At 40.6% G+C, this 20,541-nt stretch overlaps 2 protein-coding genes across 3 annotated transcripts in view; one reads left to right on the forward strand and one right to left on the reverse strand.

The window, feature by feature from the left end:
* Nucleotides 1-3,493: 3,493 nt before the first annotated feature.
* The window catches only part of LOC114243465 (uncharacterized), a 34,067-nt gene continuing 17,019 nt past the window's right edge, over nt 3,494-20,541 (reverse strand). For both annotated transcript variants that reach the window (XM_028174972.2, XM_028174971.2), the window contains exons 12-15: nt 17,885-17,978; nt 10,291-10,370; nt 5,747-5,815; nt 3,494-4,750 (exon numbers count right to left, since the gene is read on the reverse strand). In XM_028174972.2, coding sequence (XP_028030773.2) covers nt 4,646-4,750; nt 5,747-5,815; nt 10,291-10,370; nt 17,885-17,978 — 348 coding nt within the window. In that variant the 3' untranslated portion in view covers nt 3,494-4,645. The remainder of the gene's footprint in view (nt 4,751-5,746; nt 5,816-10,290; nt 10,371-17,884; nt 17,979-20,541) is intronic.
* On the forward strand, nt 13,222-15,816 carry LOC149500056 (E3 SUMO-protein ligase ZBED1-like). Its single transcript, XM_089737871.1, has 2 exons — nt 13,222-13,344; nt 13,761-15,816. Exons 1-2 carry the CDS (start codon nt 13,338-13,340, stop codon nt 15,755-15,757), a joined length of 2,004 nt encoding a protein of 667 aa, XP_089593997.1. The 5' UTR covers nt 13,222-13,337; the 3' UTR covers nt 15,758-15,816.

The following is a 20,541-nucleotide window of genomic DNA, read 5'->3' on the forward strand; positions in this document are numbered from 1 at the left end:
ACCCTGACCGCAATCGCGCGCTGCGGACGTCGCAACGCTGCGACGTTGTCACGGGTCAGGGCGTGGCACCATACGGGCGCCCCGTACAGTGCCATTGACCGCACCACCCCCGTGTAGAGGCGGCGCACCACCATGTCGGGACCCCCGACGTTCGGCAACAGCCGACTCAGCGAGCCGGCGGCTGCCATCAGTCGGGGACCCAATCTTTCGAAGTGAGCACGGAAGCTCCAACGACCGTCCAGTACGAGGCCGAGGTACCGCAACCCGGTCGCCTCGATCTCGACGCGAACGCCTCCGATCACGAGGTGGGCCCCCTGAGGCGGCGCTCTCCGGGCCCCGTGGAACAACAGGGCCTGGGATTTATCGAACGCCACCTCCAGACCCAGCCTTCGGATCCTGCCGACGACGAAGGCCACCCCCGCGCAGGAAAGACGGGCAGACTCGCGCAAGTCCCTACCCCGGGCCACGACCAAGGTGTCGTCCGCGTAACAAACTACGCTCAGACCCGGGAGAGGAGCGCTAAGGGCACCCCGCAGGACCCAGTCGTAGCCGATGTTCCACAAGAGAGGGCCAAGGACCGACCCCTGTGGGACACCGCGCTCGACGGGGAAGCGGAGCACCGCCCCACCGTGCCCGGTGCACATGACCGACCTGTCCTCGAGGTAGGACCCGATCAGCCGACGGAGATACGCAGGGACGCCGTGATACTCCAGCGCCCCTGCGATCACCGACCAGGGCAGGGTGTTGAACGCATTGGCGATGTCCAGGGACACCGCCAGTGCAACCCCGCCCCGGCCGACAGCCTCATCAGAGAGGGCGCGCACGCGCATCACCGCGTCGATGGTCGAGCGACCCCCTCTGAATCCGAACTGCTCCGTTGACAGATCGGGACCCACCCCCGCCAAGTGCTGGACGATGCGGGCGGCCACCACTCGCTCGAGCAGTTTTCCCGCCTCGTCCAGCAACACGATTGGACGGTACCCCGCAGGTGAGTCTGCAGGGCGTCCCTCCTTCCTCAGCAAAACAAGTCTGCCCGTCTTCCACTGTTTCGGAAACCGTCCCGACTCGAGGCAGGCTTCAAAGAGCCGCACGAGCCGGTCCCCAAGGGCACCGAAGGCCAAATCCCAGACCCGACCATGAACACCGTCAGGGCCGGGGGCCGCGTCCTTCCTCCGCATCCTCGACACGGCCGCACGAATCTCCTCCTCCGAGATGCTCGGAGGGACCACCTCAGCAGGGGCATCACCGCTCACATCACCTCGTGGCGGCGCGCCCATGGAGGGGGGCTCGAAGTCCCTCTCCATCCGCGGGAACAGCCCGGAGACAATCTCCCGCAGCTGCTGAGGCTGGAGACGCTCTGTCACCGGGAGCGCCCACGGCCGCAATTTCTTGCGGACCGTTTGGTACGGGCGCCCCCAGGGATCCTGGTCGAGCGTCTCTAGGAGCGTCTTCATGCTCTGAGACTTGGCCTCGCCGATGACCCGCCGCAGTGCCTCCTGCTTCTGACGGCAGTCGGCATGCAGGCGGGCCGCTACCTCCGCGAAGTCCGCATCGCGAAGGCGGCGACGGCGGTGGCGGGCGCTTCGGCGGCGCGCCCGCACGCACTCCTCTCGGAGGAGCGCGATCTCGGGCGTCCACCAATACGCACCACCACGTGGAGCGCGACCGCTGATCCGGGGCATCGAAGCATCGCAGACGCGACGCATTGTACCCCGGAACCAGTCGGCCTCCGACTCCACGTCCACTAGACGCGCGGGCATCGGCGCCCACGCAGCCACTGTGGCCGCCTCCACCGCGAGCACCTTGTTCAGGCGCTTCAGTGCCCATCGTGGGAATGATCGGGGAGCGCTACGCGGGAGCTCCTCGCCGCGGGCGTCTTCAGCCGGCGCGTTCAACGAGCTGGAAGCAGAGAGCTCGAATCGGACAAACCGATGGTCCGAGAGCGTCTCCGCCCCCTCGAGGACACGCCAGCCAAGGACACGGCGCGCGGCGGATGGGGACGCAAACGAGACGTCCACGTGTGATTCCCCATTCCACCGCACGCAGGTCGCGACCGAACCTCTGTTCAAAAGACAGAGGCCGGTCGCGAAGGCCCACTCCGACAGGAACTCGCCGCGTGAGTCCGTGCGAGGGGAACCCCACGCCGTACATTTGGCGTTGAGGTCCCCCGCCAGTATCAACGGGCGAGACTCGAAGCGGTGGATCAACGCCTCGAGCCCACCCAGAAACTGCTCGAACTCGGCGAGACTCCTGTTCGGAGAGAAGTACACCCCGATCACGACGGTTTCGTCGACCCTAACTACGACGTACCCGGGTCCCTTGGCCACCATTCCAAGGGGGGGTAACGCCGCCGACTGTCGCATCACGATCGCCACAGAGCCATCGACATCTCCGGCCCAGGAATCCTCCCGGTCGGGAGGTACAAAGTATGGCTCCGCGACGATCGCGATGTCGATGAACCACTCCGCCATGGTGTGGACGAGGAGATCCTGCGCCCTGGCGGAGGAAACTTGAACTTCAATTAAGTTTACTCCATTCAAATACCTGAAGAAGTATTTTTTTCCAAGTTTTAAGCTTTAAGCGGCTCTCTTGTAGATGGAAAAATGTCGCTTAAACCAAATAGCCTTTCACCCCTCGATATATATATTATATAATATTTATTTATATTTTTTTAATTCATGATTGTAAATCAATTCTTCTTGATATTATTGGTGACAGATTGATTTGTATTTCATATAGAAACTTGTATAGTTTGTTGTAAACATCAAGAAATATAAAATGTACGTACTTGTCATTGTTTTATTGGATGTGTGGTGTCTTTTGGGCTTTGTCTGGAGACGTTGGGAACAGACCGCAGGCCCATGGATATCTTAGGGTCCCCCACCGCACCAAACGACTCCAACTTGCACTCTCACACCTGACATCCGATATCCGACAGCCAAATTTTCTATTCCATTCTCTTCAATCAGCCTTCATTTCAACACTCACTCCTCACTCTCCGTCTTCTTCGGTCGACCTCTTCCCCCTCTACCTTGCACTACCATTTCAATACATCTCCTAGTCACACTCATCTTCTCTCTACGCATCACATGTCCATACCACGCTGACCGTCCGCTCTGTAATTTGTCAATCACCGGGGCTACTTTCACACTTCCTCTGATATACACATTCCTTATCTTAATAGCCACCTCATATAACCCTCCACTCTCTCTGTCACTGGTTTTACCCACAGACCCCTTCTTAAAAACTTAATTAATCATTATCATATCAATTTCATGAAAAATAAACTAACACTAGTATGAAACGAATTAACATATAGCACCGTCCAGTTCACTTATTCCTCTCCCTGCAAGGTTGCCTGGAAGAGATCGCTTTCAGCGTTAAGGCCGCCAATTTATATCACCGACTTTTGTTTTATTAGCTTACTCTGTACATATGGTGTTAAATAAAGAGTTATATTATTATTATTATTATTAAAATGAAACAAATCAAACGAAATAGCTTAAGGGTTTATTAATAATAATAAAATAAAAAGCCTTACCAATGAAAACAACATAACTATTCGTCTACTTACAACATAATATTATATGGTATTTACAAATTTCATTAATTTATATATCGTATCGTATAAAAAAAAATATGTTGTAATATTTGTTGTAGTAATATAGTTTTTTTAATATATTATATATTATGTATGTATTTTAAAGGCAACAATAATAAAAAAAGATACCTCTAATTAATTTACTGATGATTGACGACAAATCTCTACAATAATAATCTAACATGTTTAATAATGATTGCGTTAGTATAGTATAGATATATAATTCATCTACCTCTTCAACTATCAAGAAGTACTTACTATGCGAGTGTAATTTACCTGCTAAGTTCTCTTAGCTCACTTGTATTTTCCAACTCTGAAGTTGGCTGGTATACACCACCCAGCTACGGAGACAGTTTAAAATACAACTTATCATTTGGGACGCTGTCGACTAAGTAAAATGCATAAACCAATCCCAGCTCGGATCAGCGTATCTTTAAACATTATTAGCCAATAATAATACATATCACCATATTTATGTACAAGAGAATTAAAAAAAAAACACTAACACTAATACTCCATATGTTATTTGTAACTTCGTAATAATATAAATAAAATTGAAAACGTATTAACGTCAGCATCGGATATTCAGATTGAGGGGTATAACCGTCAGCACATATTTCACAGTCCGTGGTACGTAACGTATCGGCACAAACACAGTTTCAATGCTACCCAGCTGCGGTGAGCGTAATGGATTCTCGTCTTAGTATTTCGGTGAGCATTACGTTTATAAGAGTATATATTAAGACTGTGCGTTATTGACTGATTCGCTCCACATTTCCTCAGGTCTGGTCCAATTTTGGAGTAAAACACTATGTTTCAAATCATCATAATCTTCATTGTGGAGGGTATCGACTTGAGAAAATTATCAACGATATCCAAAAACAATTCTGACAATTCTTGCACTAAAAAACCACAATCGGCAACGCGTTCCGTTCAAAATCCCGAGGGCCATATTTCCGTCAGCATGCTCAGAATACTTGAGTATTTCCGTGAGCATCGCGTCTCGGCTCGCACGACCCTCGCGGTGTAGTAGATCGAGGAGCGTCAGTGCGGCATCGGGTGGTGGGGGGTGAGCACGGCACCGGGGGAGGGCATCACTGACGTCAACACCCCCGGCCCGCCTCCGACGCCGCCGCCGCAGAATATCACCTGGAAATACAGACATTATCATTAGTCAGGAATAGTTTAAAAGAAAACCAAAAGAAAAAACGCTTTTGTGACTAGCTGAATTAAAAAAAGTAAAAATTAATTTTCTACAAGTCGATAAAATTACTTTATAAAGATTGTATTGCTTTTCTTCTTTTTTTTGTAAACATATATTTGTATATATTTTTTACTGGTAATTTTTTTTTTATTGCCTTTGTAGGCAGACGAGCATACGGCCCACCTGATGGTAAGTGGTCACCGTCGCTCATGGACGTCAGCAATGCCAAGGGCAGAGCTAAGCCGCTGCCTACCATTATAACTTTCTACTTATATGTAATTTTGACAGTGGAAACTTGTTTGGTCTTTTTAGTTTAGCTATTTTTCAGTATATAATATGATATGTTGATTTTTTGTATTGTTGGTTTATTAAAAAATAAATAAATAAATATATTATTGGCAGATATTAAAGGGCGGACTAAAAAATATTAATAACATTAATGGCACATTATGTTATATGAGATTTCTTCCGGCAAACTAAAGACAGAGTTAGCAAACTATTTTATGTATGACATAGTGTAAATCTATATATATAAAAGAAAGTCGTGTTAGTTACACCATTTATAACTGAACGGCTGAACTGATTTGGCTGAAAATTGGTGAGGAGGTAGCTTAGAGCCAGGAGAAGGACATAGAATACTTTTTATCACATTCCCGTGGGACGTGACATAAAACGTGGTATAACAAAACTGATATGGAATAACAAAACGCAACTGACAGCTAAACGTTCTATGGTTAAATTTTAAAATATTTGTTATTTGTAAACAATTTTTTCCACTATTGCCTTTATAGACAAACTAGCATACGACCCTATTGACGGTGAGTGGTCACAGTCGCCCATGGACATCAGCAATACCGAGGGCATAGCCGACCCAATTTTATTTTTTTTAATCAATCCCTTATCCCTTGGATGCTGCATCATCATCACCGCTGGTTCCGTACCTGAGACACGGGCGTGGCCTGCTGTCCGGGCGTGGCCAGGACGTACTGCTGCTGCCTCACCCCGGACACCTGGAAACCAGAACAACCGACACTTTGAAGAACACCTTATTCAACAGGCGTTATCGACCGCGTTAATCGCAAGTTTATTTTATTTTTTTTATTTATTGCATACTAGCTGACCCGGCAGACTTCGTAGTGCCTCAATCGATAAATAAAAGACTTGAAACTTTTGTATAAAATAAACTTAAAACAAACAAAAGGAATCCGTCCGACGGGGGACACGTCAAAGGGAAAACAAAATTGTTATTTTTATTTAATTCCTAGCATTTTCATATTTATTTATCTCTACCTTTTAAACCTTCTCTGGACAAATAATTCAAGACCAAAATTAGTCAAATCGGTCCAGCCGCTCTCGAGTTTTAGCGAGACTAACGAACAGCAATTCATTTTTATAGATATAGATCACTCACAGCCCACCTGGCGTTAAGTGGTCACCGGAACCCATAGACATCTACGACGTAAATGCCACCCACCCACCTTGAGATATAAGTTCTAAGGTCTCAGTATAGTTATAACGGCTGCCCCGCCCTTCAAATCGAAACGCATTACTGCTTCACGGCAGAAATAGGCAGGGTGGTGGTACCTACCTGCGCGGACTCACAACAGGTCCTATCACCAGTAAAAAAGCATATAGTTACAATGTACCTTACATTATCATATTAATATACATAATATAAAATAAGCTTTTACTCAAGTTAAACAATTTCTATAAATAGTTCACAACTTAGATTAATTTAAGTTATCAATTCTATCGGGCGTACCAAAACACACATTTTCTTACAAAATTCCTGTTATAGATGTAGGAAGTAACACAATTAATTAGCGCACCTAACCACTGAAGGTAGAGTATTCTGTAAGCCCCCAAAGACTAAGTACCATCGTTACGTTTAAGTTTGCCGTCAACAGATGGCGCTAGTAGAAAAATTAGCTCGCGCCATCGACATGAGACACGGATTTCTACATATACTGAGGCGGAGTTAGTTTCGTCGATGTCTATGGGTTAAGACGGTAACCACTTACCATTAAATATTTTTGTTGGAGCACATTCACTGAACACTCAGTGAAATAATGTGTCTGATTAAAACTTGAAAATTTGCGATAGAGAGAAAAGAATAAAAATGAGCATTCTTTCGCTTTTCAGCGCGCGGAACTAGATTGCCGAAGCTTTATGCATGTGGTGATGGGACGGCGAGGCGGGGGGGGCGTTTTGTGTAGCGATGTGAACCGATTACAATTTCTGGCTCCGGTTTATTACCGGTTTTTTATTGGTATTTTTAGGTTTCTTCCATAAAGGCTAAATAATCACTTAATTTACGTACAAACGAAGAGTTTCCATATTTTATATGGGATTTTAACGATCTAAATTATCCAATAATAAAAACCTTTTTATTTTTGATCTAATACTTGAGTCGTCTATTATCAAAGGCGGCAATCTGTACATTTGGACAAAATTTTTTTATTGATATGTCAATACAGATTTATTTGAATATAATCGTCTCCTTCAAAGAATACGGTTCAAAACCTGCATTAAATAAAGGTTAATAGTTAACTTGTTATTTATCTAAGATGTCGTTCCGAAGAGTTTTGTGACTGCCAATGGAATACAAAGTCAATAATTCGTTTTTCTGATTTACCAATCATTGTCCAAAAGTCAGATTGCCGCCTTTGATAATAGTCGACTCACTTATTGTATTAAATCAAAATTGTGATGCAAGAAGCATAGTTGGTCCACTGCGTCATCCAGAAGCCTGCTGCTACTGGATGTTAGCACGTACCCCGACGTCGAAAACAAACGTTCGGAAGGCACAGAAGTTGCTGGGACTGATAGGTATTTAAATACTATTTTGTTTAAAGGCCTTAAATGACTATTGCTCATCCAAAAAGTGCCAGCAATTTCGGTGTGGTTTCCTATGGCGGCTTCAGTCTCAATATACATTCGCACTATATTCACTGCGGCCGCCGTGGCGTTCGGAATAATGTAATGTACTGTTTTGTCAATGTAATGCACGGTAATTTGAGTCTGAAACACGGTTTTTTTTTAGGTAGCTTGTATATTTGATCTGGTAGCACTGGTATGAACTGTGAATATAACGCGTAATTAAAAACCGGTATTCTTAAATAAAAACAGGTGTTTATCGGTATGTATAAAAACCGGTTTTTCTCCGGTTTTCTTCGAACCGGTTTACATCCCTACTTCCCAATGTAATGTGATATGACATCACTTCTACAGACAGGTGATATTACTCGAAAACATTACACATCACTCTTAACATTACTCGGTGCGTTCAATAGATACTGTGACGAATACATTGTATCTATACACCCGAATCATTACCTAAGTGATGTGTTCATAATTTGTATTGTAATATACTGTTATATTACTTGACAGAGATTGACTTACTAAATAATATAATAATTTTATTTTTTACTTAATATAATTTATTGCGGGATGAACGGATGGATTTCATATGGCGACTTAGACTGCAAATTGAGCTCGACAATAATGTTAATATACGAGAGCAGTAGATGCATTGTTTCGGCGCGGTCTCCTCAAAGTGCATCCAAGGAGGACTGTACTTTCATTTAGACGCCATTCTTTCTTTCACTTATTAAACACGCATTAAAACAAATAATAAAACTATCTTCAAACAAGTGCTTAAGTAATTCAAACACAAAAATTAATATGAAATATTACTAAACAATTACGAGCGACTAGCGATTTTACAAAAGTTGCGAATAAAAAATTAAGTAACTACTTGCGGGGAACTACCGGCTGGCCGCATGAAAAATATAAACACAAATACCTATATTAAAATTCAGACGTACCATAGGTATAAAAATGTACCTAGCGGCCGGGACATACGGTTCAAAATCACTAGGAATAATTCCGTGTCGCTTGCTCATTTATTTTGCGTCGATCGGTCTGTCTCGCTCGCTCGGTTCCGTTCGTGTATCAAACAACATTACACGACAAAGAAAGAAACATGTTGGGTGATAGCTTCGCTAGAAGTAATAGTGTTCTGTGGGTGATAGTGTGATGTTTGTTTCCTTCGCGTAATGTGTGATGTTGCATTACATCGTTACTTACACATGTCTATTTCCGATAGAAAGAAAAGAATAAGTGAGTCGACTATTATCAAAGCCGGCGATGTGACTTTTGGGCAATTATTGATTTTGTATTCCATTGGCAGTCACAAAACTCTTCTGAACGACATCTTAGATAAATAACAGATTAAGTATTAACCTTTATTTAATGCAGGTTTCGAACCGTATTCTTTGAAGGAGACGATTATATTCAAATCAATCTGTATTGACTTATCAATAACATTTTTTCTGTCCAAATGCACAGATTGCCACCTTTGATAATAGACGACTCAAGTATGAGCGCGCGGAACTAGATGGCCGCGCCTTATGCATGTGGTGATGGGACGACGAGGCGGGGGCGTTTGGTGTGTTGGTGTCATTATTGATATGAGATTTGATACTATGATGGGCGAAATCAATTTATTTCTACATGATTCTGAATCAAGGATATGTCAGAGTAATTTCATATAGTTAATTTGTTTTTTGTCTATACTAATATTATAAAGAGGAAAGATTTGTTTGTTTCGAATAGGCTCCGAAACTACTGGAACGATTTGAAAAATTCTTTTTCCATTAGAAGCCGACATTGTCCCTGATGAACATAGGCTACTTTTTTTATTTTATTTTTTTGTTTCATGTGTGTTTTAATGTTTCTGAAGCGAAGCGAGGGCGGGTCGCTAGTTTATATATATAAACGTAATCTTTATTATTTATTTACATTATCATTAGTCTCTCTTCTTTAGATAAAAGCGTCACATTTTCGTGTCACTATTATTATTATTATTATTATTATTTCGTTTCATCCGTAAAAACATGCGCGCAAAAAAAAGTTTCACTTCGAACGTCGAAATTATTTGAAGGTATGAGTGGATGAAGGGGTTAAGTACCATCTTTAAGATTTTTGAGTTTTTGCATTGAAACGAGGCTCGCGGAGAGTACTTAAGCGGTAGGCAGCGGCTTGGCTCTGCCCCTGGCATTGCTGAAGTCCATGGGCCACGGTCAAGTGGGCCGTATACTCGTCTGCTTACAAAGGCAACAAAAAAGTAAGGACTCATCGGGAGAAAAATAAAACTAAGCTCAGTAATAGCATTAAAATAGCACTAGTTTGAAGTCGTCGCGGCCTAAAGGATAAGACGTCCGGTGCATTCGGGTTCCAGATTTTTCGTTTTTACATTGAATGAAAGTGTTGTTTGCCTATAAACCATATTAGACCTTAAAACTCTGGGTTTAAAGGCTATTTTTTGAAATTGCATACAATGAAGGAGTTATATACGAAGAAAAAGTAAAAATAACAAAAGCTTGTTGCACGTTTTCTAAAAATTTACCAAATTGTATCATCATCATGCCTTCATCCACTCATGTCCTCCTCAATTGTGTCAGTTCGACTTCATTATATTCACCTGATGTATCTGCTGAGGCTGCTGCTGTATCGTCTGTCTGTGTTGGTTGTCTTCGACCACGACTTGCTCCATAAAGGAACCTGTAATTTAAAAAAATTAAATTACAAAAAAAAAGTAATTTAAAAAACTAAAAAAAAAAAAAACTTTTTAGTTGGATTTTCTATAAAACCGCATTTCACTATTATTATTTTTCATTTTTTAGTTGAATGTCAATTTTTTTCAATATATTTTTTTAAATATTCAATTGTCATCGGTCCTTATAAAGTATGCCAAATTTCGAGTTGATCCGACGTTTTGAAGGGGGTCAAAATCATGTTCAAAGATTCCGTTACATATTAACATACATACGTCTGAAGCCAATAAAAAACTTATTAAAAAGAACAATAATTTCATGACTACCGCGTGCATAATGCGATCCACTAATGTCGTATTTATTAGAACCAATGTGGCTCTTTAAATTTGATAATTAATGCACTTTTTGTACGCCAATTGTCTTTTTTTTTGTATATAATGTTTCGCATTGTTTTTTTTTGTGTACAATATCTCTTCCTCTCACACTGCGAGCATTGTGTGACGTCAGCTTAGTATACTGCGAAGTTCCTTTATAGTTAATTATACTGTAAGAACACGAAAATCTATCGAATTCGTAATGCGAATGTATAGAGTCCACGTTACGAAAACGGATCATTACATTAGGGGGTAGTACTCGATAGCCAGACAGCCTTCGAGATTTACATTACTCCATGTCAAAACAATTTTCGTGGTCTCGATTATGTGAGTATAAGTTTAGAGCCCGCGCACACAGAGAGCGGTCAGGAGTTCCGAGTTCCGCGTTCGGCGTTCATTAGAATATACCGAGTCAGTGCTGCCAGATGACCGTGTGAATTTCCCCCCAATTTTTTTCGAAAACCCCCCGAAAATAGGCTTTTTGAAGAAAAAAAACCCCCAAAACAGTTTTTACTTATTTTAAAGAAGAAATAAAAAACCAAAAGGATTCTTTTATTTTTTAGTCAAGCTATCCCTATAACTTCAACCATCTCTAAACAATTATCACGATCATATTCACTTTCGTTATTATTATTTAAAGCATACTCGTTTTCGAAGTTAAAGATATTTAACATGTCCGATGTGGGAACAAAATTTATGCATCTATTTGGCAGTGAAAATCGAATCCTGAGAACCGCTTCGGCAGTTTCTATTGCTGTTTGGTTGCATAATTTGTCCTTTATAATATTGACTTGTGAATAGTATAGTAGACTATAATTATTCTAATAGTAATTGCAAATTGATACTCAAAAAACCTCCGAAATTTCTCCCAACTAACTTTTTCCCCCCGAATGTACCCCCAAAGAATCTTTCCCCCCGAATTTCCCCCCCAAGGTCGAAAAACCCCCCGAATTTGCAGGGAATCCCCCCATCTGGCAACTGTGTACTGAGTCTATAACAACAAGGCACACAGCGGGTCGTCTGACCGCGGCAGTCATAGCGGAACGTCGCGTTCCAAGAGTTCTTTTCCCGCCAAGACAGAGAACGCCGGAACGCGATGTTCGGCTTTGATAATTCGATTAACAAATGAACCTTTCGTATATTTTGTTATTATTTCTAAGTACTCTTACTATGTATTTTCTTATCCTTAATAAATAAATACATAGCTTAAAAATATAGCCAGCCTTTCTTTTGATGAAATTACATTTCCTCCAGTTAGTATTTTGTTTTTCGATATCAGGTTTTATGATGTTATACAATTCATTAAAACTATTAATCGACATTCGAAAATATATATATTTATTTATTTTTATTTTTATTTATTTATACTTTATGCACAAAACAAAACTTGTACACAGGCGGACTTAATGCCATGGGCATTCTCTTCCAGTCGACCATAGGGTGGTGCAGAGATAATGCATGGTAGGTGCATTGACAAAAGAATAACAAACAACAACAACAAAACAAAAACAACAACAACAAAACAAAAAGAACAAACTCAAAACAAAAATCTTATAAAATATATATAGAATCGTTGTTCATCTTTAAGTAAATCCTGAAAAATTAATTCTTCATCGGATGATGAACCTTCTAGTGACATGTTGCATGTGCAAAGACCCAAACGAAACTAGAACGCGAGAATTTGCACGCCGCTTGTGTGCGTTGGAACTCTTGGGCGGTCAACGGTCACTAGAACGCAGAATTCTGACCGCTCTCTGTGGGCGCGGGCTCTTAGTTTCGAGAACGTCACGATCCGATTGCGATAGTAAATAAATTCATATGTGCTGCAGAAATAAGTAGGTGAGCTCACGGGGCTCAAACTTCACGACGTTGCTGACACGAACCCTAGCACAAGAGCCGTGCTTCGCAGAATCTACCATCGGACCGGAAACGCGACCCGCTGAGAAGATCCGGCGAGAACTCAGTGGGCTGTGTCTGAGGGTTAATTTACTCGCAGAGCCTTTCGTCGCAACGACGAGAACAGTGACCGGTGCTTGAGGTACCTAAAAGCACCGCTAGTAGATCGGGAGGATCCGTAATGACGTGTTTAAGGCGACGTCGACTGTTTACCATTCGGTCCATAGGATTGAATATGAAACCGGGAGAGTTACTAGAACACTGGCCCTATCAAGGGCAGCGAGGTGCTTCGCAGAATCTATCATCGGAAGCGGAAACGCGACCCCTGAGAAGTTCTAGCGATGGACGATATACATCGATTTATTTAAAATACTCGATGTATAGTAACGATGCATCGTCTTGAACCGATGTATTGTAAATACTTCAACATCGAATATATATCGATGTTTTTCATTCGATGCATCGATTAGGTACGCAAATTATGAGATTACTATACTATGAGTGAAAAGAGAAACGAAACGTTATAATCAGTGCTGCCAATATTAATTAAACCAAAACCTCAAACATATTAAGTGTATAATCTATGACCAAAACAACAATATGGCCGACCGAGTTTCTGCTGTGTAAATGTATATTGTGTTTTTGTTACGATACGAGTTTTTGCCTTGTTTAAATCTAAAAAAGAAACTAATTTATGAACAGGTATGTCAGGTATGTGTATTAATAAATAGAATAATGTATTTAGTGATAATGATAATGGTTTTGCTAGTGAAACTTTACTGGAAATGACACATTGTTTTGTTGTCAAAAAGTACAAAGCAATTATTATATTTTACGTTTTATATTGCGCGTGCTTATAACTAAGATATAAAAGAGAAGATTATGTACCTACTTTACGACGAATGCATTAATTTCGCAATATGATACGATTTGATTGAAAGGTTATATTTTTTACCGTGAAATAATAATACTATCTATTGTAGTGATGCCAAGTTATCGATAATTACTATATTAATATTATCGATTAAAATGCGGCTTATACTTATTTGTATTCTACTAGGCAGTTAATAGGTATTATTATAAATTCCCTGTAAACAGTCCTATATAGTTTTGTTTTTTACTTTCAGTTATAATGGGACCTAAGAAAAAAAGTTCCGTTTGGCAGTTCTTTAACAAAATTGACGATAAGAAAACGAAATGCAAACTATGTCAAAAGGAAATTAAGTCTGCTGGAAACACTACGAACTTAATTGGACATATTCGTAATGTTCATAAGGCTGCTTATCTCGAAATTCAGCCGAAACAAACTACATTCAATGCAGTAACTACTACAGACGAAATATCGAATCCTCTGGATCTGGATACCAAAGTTACGCCTTATAATAAAATGGATGATGGAGTACTTCAGTTTCAACCTGTTCCAAGTTGCAGTGGCAGTCAAAGATCCGGTGCACCGTTACCAAAAACCGTAAATGAAACCATTGATTCAGACTTAGACGAAAACGTTACACCTTTAAAACGCCAAAGAACAATACAGGCCGCTTTTAAAGATATTTCCTCTTACTCAGAATCTGGAGCGAAGACAAGGAAACTGAACAACTGTTTGTTATTCATGATTTGCAAAGACCATCAGCCATTCTCAATCGTTGAAAACGAAGGCTTCAAAACTCTAATGAAAACAGTTGCTCCTCAATATAAGCTCCCGAGTAGAACAACTCTAAGACGCTGGCTGGACGATAAATATGAAGTAATTTCAGAAACAATTAAGAAAATGTTGTCCTCTATAGAAGATATAACCCTAACAACAGATATTTGGTCGGATACCTTGAATATGAAAAGTTTTTTGGGCATCACAGCACATTTCGGAATAGACATTGAACTATATTCAGTCACCTTAGGTGTGTACGAATTGGATGAAAGACATACATCAGATTATCTTTCTGAAATTCTCTTAAAGGTATGTCAAGACTGGAAAATCGATCAAGAGAATGTAACAGCTGTTGTTACTGACAACGCAGCCAATATAGTTAAGGCGATCGAATTAGCGTTTGGTAGAAGGAAACACATCCCATGTTTTGCCCATACTCTGAATTTGGTGGCTGAAGGCACAATGATATGTATTGAGTGGAGAAACATTGTTTCTAAAGTAAAATCAATAGTGACTTGGTTTAAACAGAGTTGCATTGCTAGTGATGAATTACGTAAAGCTACTGCTGCGGCTACGGAGTCTTCTGCTGGAGCAGCTGAGGTAAAATTAATACAAAGCGTGGATACTCGCTGGAACAGTACATATTATATGTTACAAAGATTTCTAGAACTCCGTAGTGTCATAAATGATATTCTCTTCCGCCACCCTAGAGCACCTGCAATGCTGAGTGCATCGGAAATATCTACTGTATCGTCTGTCATCATGGTATTGCGACCCTTAGAAGCGGCTACAAAAGAAATTTCAGGTGATAAATACTGCACAAGTAGTAAAATTATTCCCTTAGTTCGTTGCATGCTCTCTAAAATAACTTCAGCTGTTATAGAAGATCCCGTAGCGAAAGAGGTGCAGAAACTTGCTATTAATGAAATAAATAAAAGAATGGGTTCAATAGAACATGTGAATGCTCTGGCTATCGCAAGTATTTTAGATCCACGGTTTAAAAGAATGCATTTCAATGATCCGATAGCTTGTTCGAATGCTGTTACGAAAATTAAAGATTTAATGAAGAAGAATTTGCATAGCAATGAAGAACCTGAGTCCGATTCTGACAAGTCCGATAAAAATGAAGAGGCCTTTTCATTATGGACTGATCACCATAAGTTAGTGCATCGTAACTGGAAAATTAACAAATCTGAAGACGTTTTGTCTGACGAACTTTCCGTTTATCTCCGAACTCCTGTTGGAAGACTTAAAGAAAATCCGTTAGAAATTTGGAGAGATTACAAAATACAATTCCCGAAGCTGTACAAAATAGCTTTTAAGTATTTAACAATAGTTGGCACGTCAGTCCCTTCAGAAAGACTTTTTTCACAGGCAGGGCTAGTTATGACTGAACAAAGAAACCGGCTGAAGGGGAAGAGATTAAGCAAACTTTTGTTTTTACATAGCATTGACAAAAAATATTGGAATATGTAAAAAAAATGTGTTGTCTCGGTGATTTTTAATTTTAATACATATATTTCCTGATTAATACATATTTTTGTTTTAATTAATGCCTAACCTAAAACAATCGATATATAAGAAACATCGATGTATTTCCCAATACATCGTATTACCATCGATGTGACCGATCGATGCATCACATCGAAAAAAACATCGATGTATATTTTAAACGTCCATCCCTAAGAAGTTCTGGCTAGAAACTGAGTGCACCCCTTTAATTTAATTAAGTTTTTAAGATTAATGCAACATTTATGAAACCACATTTGAATCACTGACTCTTCAGTGAATGTGGTAAAACAAAAATATTTAATGGTAAGTGGTCACCGTCTTAACCCATAGACATCGGCGAGAATGACTCGGCTACACTATACATAGAAAACCGTGTGACTTATCGGTGGCGCGAGTTAATTTTTCTACTAGCGCCATCTGTTGACGGATTATAACAAGCGAGCTTGTCAAATGTTAAAAAAATGTGTATTTTTCGTTGGCGCGATTTAATTTTTTTACTGGCGACATCTCTTGGTCACTTTCGGAAACTAAAAGTCTTTGTCTAACAGAGGCAATAAAAGTAGGTATTGTATTGTAGGTATTTTTTTTTTGTTTACTAGTGGTACTTGGTGATTTCATACTAGTGTGACGCCACTCCCGCGACAGGGTTTCTGTTATTAATAGGTAACGTCATCAATAAATCGAAAAAACTAAAATTATTAAGTTTTAATGACCACCGACTGATTACCGTAGCGTCCTTTGAATGGCAATCCGTGAGTTGCTCTAATATATTTTCATCCAATTACGTAAAAAAAATCTTTAGCTGAGTTAGACATTTTTTATTGTAGATTAGTGACGTTAATAAAAATGTTCAATGTTATCCTCCATGTTAATGGTAGGTTAAGTATATGGAGGGTAGAGGTAAGGAGAACCATCTCATATGGGAGAAGCTTGAAAAAGTGTCCCACTTTCAACACTAAATAACAGTTCAAAAATCCTCCAGAATGGCGCTAGCATAGGTACAGGGTATGATATGAATTGAGCAGTTGTTAACTGATTGCAGTATGCTGAGTTAGGAAATTTAATATATTTAATGACTAGAGTAGTTAGTGACAGTGTAATATACAAAATCTCACATGTTTACGTAGTCCAAACTAATTTCGTCAATATAACCTAAAATTATTTTTCTTATCAGCTTTAAATAAAATACTTTTTGTGATTTTGTAGTGCTTACTGTTCTTTCGTCCTTTTTTATTTCTCTATCTTGTTAAAATAACTTTCAGCGCTTTTTTTTAAATTTACCCGGTTGCTACTGTAGCGCCACCCTTATTTAACAGATTTTAATGGGACACTTTTCACATACAGAGACGGTTCTCCTTACCTCTACCCTCCATAGTTAAGTAGTTTAATTGTTTAATTTTTATCATATTACATATTACATTATTTATAACATTGTGTACTAATTCACCATATTTGTCTTGCTTAGTCGTGCGCTAATGGCTAATGTTGCAAGCCAGATTTTTCTTTTTTTTACTTATTATTTTTTGTGTACCTTTTGAGCTTGCAATGTGTATTGTGTGCCTAATAAATAAATTAATTGATATATTAATGTAATGAGCTTAAAGGATACTTATTTTTCAAAATGGCCGCTCAAACTAGACTACCTATGACGTCATTTGTGGTGAAAATAAGCAACCAGACCGCAGATCTCACAAAAGATTTTTTTTATTGCATCACACGACCCCATCTCGCTTCTGAGGGGTATTGCGTTTACCGGAACCCATGGACAGCAGCTTGTTAACTCGGATCAAAGCCTCAATTGTATATCGACGGTCCTGCCTTATCAACTGAATTAATTTACCTTTTTTTATTGCATAGATGGGTGGACGAGCTCACAGCCCACCTGGTGTTAAGTGGTTACCGGAGCCCATAGACAACGTAAATGCCGCCACCCGCCTTGAGATACGAGTTCTAAGGTCCCAGTATAGTTACGACTGCCCCGCCCTTCAAACCGAAACGCATTACTGCTTCACGGCAGAACTAGGCGGGGTGGTGGTACCTACCCGCGCGGACTCACAAGAGGTCCTACCACCAGTAAGAAGCCTGTATTACCTGTATTATTCGTAGTGGTGGCCGTGTTGTTTTCACATCCAAACAAGCAGTGTTGTACGGTCCAACGGGGTTCGAACGGTATATGAGTTTTGACCTGAAAATACAATACCATACTATATATTTTATGTGTTTTTTTATAATATTGAGAAGTGAGGTAGTTTAAAAAAAATAATCACACCGAGTTAGGGGACTTTTCGGCGGGAACGCGAAGAGTGAAGTTGTGTGATTTGTTTTATTTTGTCTATTCAGTGTTTCTTCAGGTTTAAATGTGTAATAATGGTGGTTTATTAACCGTTTAATATCTGTGAAAGTGCACAAATGTGGGAAAATGATACAAAGCCGCTGGACGTAACTTCTCGGGATCCTCCAAAAAGTCTACTGAAAAAAATCTTAGTAAATGACCACCATTTTACTAAGATTATATTTCATTCCATATCATCTCATTTCATTTAATTTCATCCCAGTTGATTAATGTCTCAAATTAATCATTTTCATTTCATTTCACTCCATATTATCATTTTTCATAAAAATATGAATATAAATTAAAATAAGACATGGCTTAAAGGTCTCAGTTACCAGGTCATAAAATCCCTTAAAAAAAAAACACCGAGTTAGCCTAAATATACTGTATAAATGTACTGTCAACGACAAACTATTAAAATTACACGAAAAGTCTCAACAAGAACCACCATGCATAAAAAAAGAGATTTTTTTCTTTACTACCTGTTCTAGTGACCTCGAGTGGTCATAGTAGATTCACCGAGCGTGTAGGTGAGCTCACGGACTCAACCTCAGAGTTTCCTAGCACTGGCCCTACCTTGAGCAGTGCTTCGCAGAATCTACCACCGGATCAGAAACGAGACCCACTGAGAAGATCCGGCGAGAAACTCAGTGGGCTAGTGAAGCTACAGCAAGGGCTTATTTTTATAGGGTAGCATTGGTTCCAGATCGCGGATGGCCTCGACTATGTAATAACATAATATATTTTACAATATTATATTATGGGTAGTTCCATGGTGCTTTAATATGATGACGTCAGCGTCGCTGACGCCATTCTTTTCGTCATTGGCATTGTCTTCCTTAGTGACGCGATATACGCGACATTTATCTTTTTAATTAAAGATGCCTTTTATTTGGTATTATTAACATCAACAGTTCGATATATTTGATAGTACTTCAATTATGTTTACTCCATGCAAATAGCTGAAGAAGTTTCTTTGTTATGATAAAAAAAATTATCCAAATTTCAAATGGCTCTCCTGTAAAGTTGCAAAAATGTAGCTTAAACCAAATATGGCAGCGGCTTGGCTCTGCCCCTGGCATTGCTGAAGTCCATGGGCGACGGTAACCACTCACCATCAGGTGGGCCGCATGCTCGTCTCCCTGCAAAGGCAATAAAAAAATAGCATTTCACCCCTCGATATATACTACATACATACGGTTGCGCCGGTAAGAGTAACGCCATCTATCGCCGAATAGTCGAACGAATATCGAGGGATCCAGAATGCTCGAGAATTACAACGCCATCTATTGACAGATAGCGGAAACTACTACTAGAGACGTGTAGAATATTCTCGATGTTTCTAGGGATGAGGTATGGACTATAAAAGCGTTGCAGGGATGCCACGCAGTCAGTCAGTAATCGGAACTACTCGAAGCGAAACACTAAACGGATCATCTGAAGCGAAGCGGGACAAGCGAATTGAGAGTTTTAAAGTGTTTTTTAAGTGTTGAATAGAGTTTTAATTTGTACTTCGGTATAATTTTTTTTATCCCGTACCCCAGCGCGTAACAATATTAAAGATATTTGCCGTTCGTTGTCTGTCTGTCTGTTTGTTTTCAGACCTGAAATTCACTAGGTCGATCGCATGAACAAATATTTACTGTGTTTTTTTTAAACGCTTTCTTTCGGGGTTCGCTTCCAAAGTGGCCTTTTTTTGTTGTTACTTGAAAGACATATTATGTATTGTAGGCGCGCGAGTTCATGTCCATCCTGAGGAATGCGGTAGTTTTTTTATTTTTTTTATTGCTTAGATGGATAGACGAGCTCAAAGCCCACCTGATGTTAAGTGGTCACTGGAGCCCATAGACATTTACAACGTAAACGCGCCACCCACCTTGAGATATAAGTTCTGAGGTCTCAGTATAGTTACAACGGCTACCCCACCCTTCGAACCGAAACGCATTACTGCTTCACGGCAGAAATAGGCGGAGTGGTGGTACCTACCCGTGCGGACTCCCAGGAGGTCCTACCACCAGTGATGCTGTGATCTAGTTAATTATGGTAATGTCGATAATAACTACCGATTTAGTCAACAGCTGTCAATTTGGTTTAATATAACTTAAGGTAATTTTGAAATTTATGAAATAAAATATTTTTTAAATTCCAATTCAATCACTATCAAACGAAAATACAACCGACAGATCAGAATCGGAATCAGTATGTATCTATCTTTTTTCAGCAGGTTTTTTTCTACCTGAACTTGTTGGAAGCGGAGTAGTCATGGTTAAATAACACAATAGCGTTAGTGTAAATTTTCGATATCGATAAGCGCGCGTCACAACCGTCGCGAACAACACTCGACGTCAGACAAATGCGGGGAGGTGGGTGAAAGTGGGGCAGCTGTCCCGCGCGCGTCGCCTCTGGACCCGATGGA

Source organism: Bombyx mandarina, chromosome 24 (assembly GCF_030267445.1).
Source record: "Bombyx mandarina strain Sakado chromosome 24, ASM3026744v2".
Classification (NCBI taxonomy): Eukaryota; Metazoa; Arthropoda; class Insecta; order Lepidoptera; family Bombycidae; genus Bombyx; species Bombyx mandarina.